This window comes from Miscanthus floridulus, unplaced genomic scaffold (genome assembly GCF_019320115.1).
Source record: "Miscanthus floridulus cultivar M001 unplaced genomic scaffold, ASM1932011v1 fs_351_1_2, whole genome shotgun sequence".
Taxonomy (NCBI): Eukaryota; Viridiplantae; Streptophyta; class Magnoliopsida; order Poales; family Poaceae; genus Miscanthus; species Miscanthus floridulus.
Window position 1 is genome coordinate 23,053 of NW_027096625.1, and position 2,954 is coordinate 26,006.

Genomic DNA, 2,954 nt, shown 5'->3' on the forward strand with positions numbered 1-2,954 from the left:
AACTAATTACACAGTTTAGACGAAATCCACAAGACGAATCTTTTAAGCCTAATTAGACTATGATTGGACACTAATTACCAAATAACAACAAAAACGCTACCGTATGGTTTTGCCAAATTTTTCGCAATCTAAACTGGCCCAAATTCCAAATCTCGCGCGCTGGCCTCTGGCCCGCGCAGTTGCCCTCCGTCCAAAACAAATGAAAAACGGATCAAAACCCTACTCACTCTTTTATATCTCCTCTCACACAACACGACCGCCGGTGTAGACCACGCCGCCACTCCCTGCTCAAGCCCGTGGCGGCCGCCGGGGTCCATGGAGGCCTGGGCTCCAACGCGCAGCTCCGGCCAAGTCGCAGAGCAGGCGTGCCCCCGCTGTTCGACGCCCTCTCAGTTCGATGCGCAGCCGCGGACAGCTGAACGGCACTAGCGCATGCGCCGCTCTCCTTCCAAGCAGCGGCGCGCGGCCGCCTCCTGGTCGCCGGTGCGCAAGGCACCCTCCCTCCGGGATGCCGGTGCTTGGTCTTCTCCTGGCTGGTGGCGCTCGGATCCTGGGGTGATGCCCCGATCCGTTGGAAAGTGGCGCCTCGGAGGTGCATCCGGCCGGGCCTCCAAGATCGATGGCAGTGCGGGCGAGCCTCTTTCAGAGGTGGAGATGCAGGATCCCCTAGATCTGGCGAGGGCAAACGATGGACGGCAGCTCCTTCCTCTCCCTTTCCCGCACCTATCTTTGAGATTGACACCAGGATAAGAGGTTGTTCCTTTTCTGCCTTTTCAAAGTTCAATACAGCAGAGGAGGGCGTTCAAATGATTTCTGCGATTTCTGTACAGGTAGTAAGGTCACAGGAGACCGGACGCATTTGACCATTTGCTGCTGTGCTACATTTGATAGCCACTGTAGTATGCTATATATCTCTGTGAATTCAGACATTTTTGGTAAAAGCTATTTTTTTAAGCATTAGTGCTTTGTTTTCAGACACCGTCGCTGTGCTACATGTCGTGCTCACCAGGGACGAGATTGCGGAGGACTTCGCCACCATCCGTGGCACCCGTGCACCACGTCGGCCACCCATCCGGTCAGCATATTGCCATGAACAAGGAAGTGCATCTGCAAGCACGTGTCCATGTCATTGTTGCTGGTACTGGTAAGTTCGACCAACTCTGTGTTGGGTTGGAGATTAGGGAAATCTTTGCTTATGCTTAGGATCATGGCAGATGGCACTACTGTGATTGCTCATAAGATGTTTGTGAAAATGCCAAGCATGTCTATCTTGGTTGCAATACACAACAGGTGTCATATGAATGCCATAGCTTTTGCACAGAGGAAATGCAATCTCTTGGTTGCAATTTCTGTTTCGTGACATCAGTACTAACTATTTCAACCTTTGATGAAATGCAATCTCTTGGTGCACAGAGGAATCCAATACAGATGAAGGATGGAATTTCCAGGAGAATGCTATGAAACAGCTGCAGAATTTCCTTGCACCTCTATTGATTCTTGGCCTGATGTTATCATCCATGTCATCTAGCACTGCAGACCAGAAGGAGGTGATTACTTAACTACTTTGTTAACTCTGTTGGGAATAGTTCTGCAAGTCGGTGGTATTGCCTTAGATTGAAAATATGAATGCTTGAGAAATACATTTAGAGTCTGATTTCATAATATGATGCTTGTTATGGAATCTGGTTGTTCGATTGATACTCTATCTAGGTCTGGCATTGCTGGAAACAAGCTTCCTGGTGCCTCGGTGAGTTCTTCATTTTTCCTTGGTTCATTTTTTTAGTTCAAGTTCTCGTGTAACTTGGTATTGTACAGCTAGGCTAGGCTTTGCAATAGTTAATTACTCTGAATTGTTTCAAAAGTGAATCTGGTGCTTGTGCTGCTGATATTGTCTTTTTGTTTTTACCGTAGTGTTAGCACGGGCAATATACTAGTGTTGGTAGGCTCTAAACTTCAAAGAGGGAAGAGTGAGAAGGGTTTCTGAATAATTGCTGCTTATCTTTTTTTCCTTATGTATTTGCACATGTATCTTAGTCACATTTTGTTCCATTGGGAATGACAAGGACAAATGAGATCTTATTTATTTATGTTCTTCCTATTAAAGCACCTGTTATAATAAAAGATATAGAGTTGACAAGCTTGCAAAATACTTAGTTGAATGTAAATCAAGGTTGTTTTGTTGTCTTCCCATACATAATACTTTTTTAAGAAAATCTAACTCGACAACATGCTTCTTGTTATTGTAAATTCAATGTTGTCAAAGAAGTTGAGTATTCATAGGCTTCATCCTATATACATGAGATACATTCATGTTGGTTTTACTAACATTGTTTGACAAAATTGAATTGTTTCTTGGTGAGATCAGGTTGCTAACATTTACGTGGTTTTTACTGGTTGTAGGAACAAAGCTTTGCTCAGTGCAGGAAATGAACCTTGAGAAGAGCGCTCGAACTATTGGCAAGATGAACTGAATAAAAAATTCTAAAATGACAGATCCTATGCTGATTTGTGCTAAGAGTCATCAGTATAATTGTTTAGATTTATAAGTTTGTTGTCTAGTCTGCAGTTTAGATGACCATGCTATTACATTCATGAACTATGAAGATTTTTTTATTTTATTATTGTACACTGTTGAGCATAGATGATCAAAGTTATAAATATCACTGCCCATTTGTGCTATTGTATTTTGTGATTTTGTGAATTTATGTACCGCAAATCTTAATTATTCAGCAAACAAAACAGATGCAATATAAAGTGGCAGCGACTGTTGCAATAAACCTACTGTTGATGTAATAGTTTGAATTGCATCAAACCAAATGTCGATGCAATAGGTTGTATTGCACCGAACCTAATGTCGATGCAATAGTTTGAATTGCATTGAACCTAACGTCGATGCAATAGTTTGAATTGCAATATGGTCTATTGCACCCAATGTTAGCCGTTGCAATAAAAAT

The 2,954-nt window shown here is 43.1% G+C and overlaps 1 protein-coding gene across 4 annotated transcripts; it reads left to right on the top strand.

Annotated features, from left to right (window-relative positions):
* Positions 1–262: 262 nt before the first annotated feature.
* Positions 263–2,670, top strand: LOC136531437 (uncharacterized). 4 transcript variants are annotated; one of them, XM_066524096.1, is made up of 6 exons: positions 263–753; positions 831–899; positions 976–1,144; positions 1,414–1,547; positions 1,711–1,747; positions 2,401–2,670. In XM_066524096.1, exons 3-6 carry the CDS (start codon positions 994–996, stop codon positions 2,469–2,471), a joined length of 393 nt encoding a protein of 130 aa, XP_066380193.1. In that variant the 5' UTR covers positions 263–753; positions 831–899; positions 976–993; the 3' UTR covers positions 2,472–2,670. The 4 variants fall into 4 exon arrangements, with proteins under 4 accessions (XP_066380193.1, XP_066380192.1, XP_066380191.1 ...); XM_066524095.1 differs by having other exon boundaries at positions 263–899; XM_066524094.1 differs by lacking the exon at positions 831–899 and having other exon boundaries at positions 263–830.
* Positions 2,671–2,954: the final 284 nt, after the last annotated feature.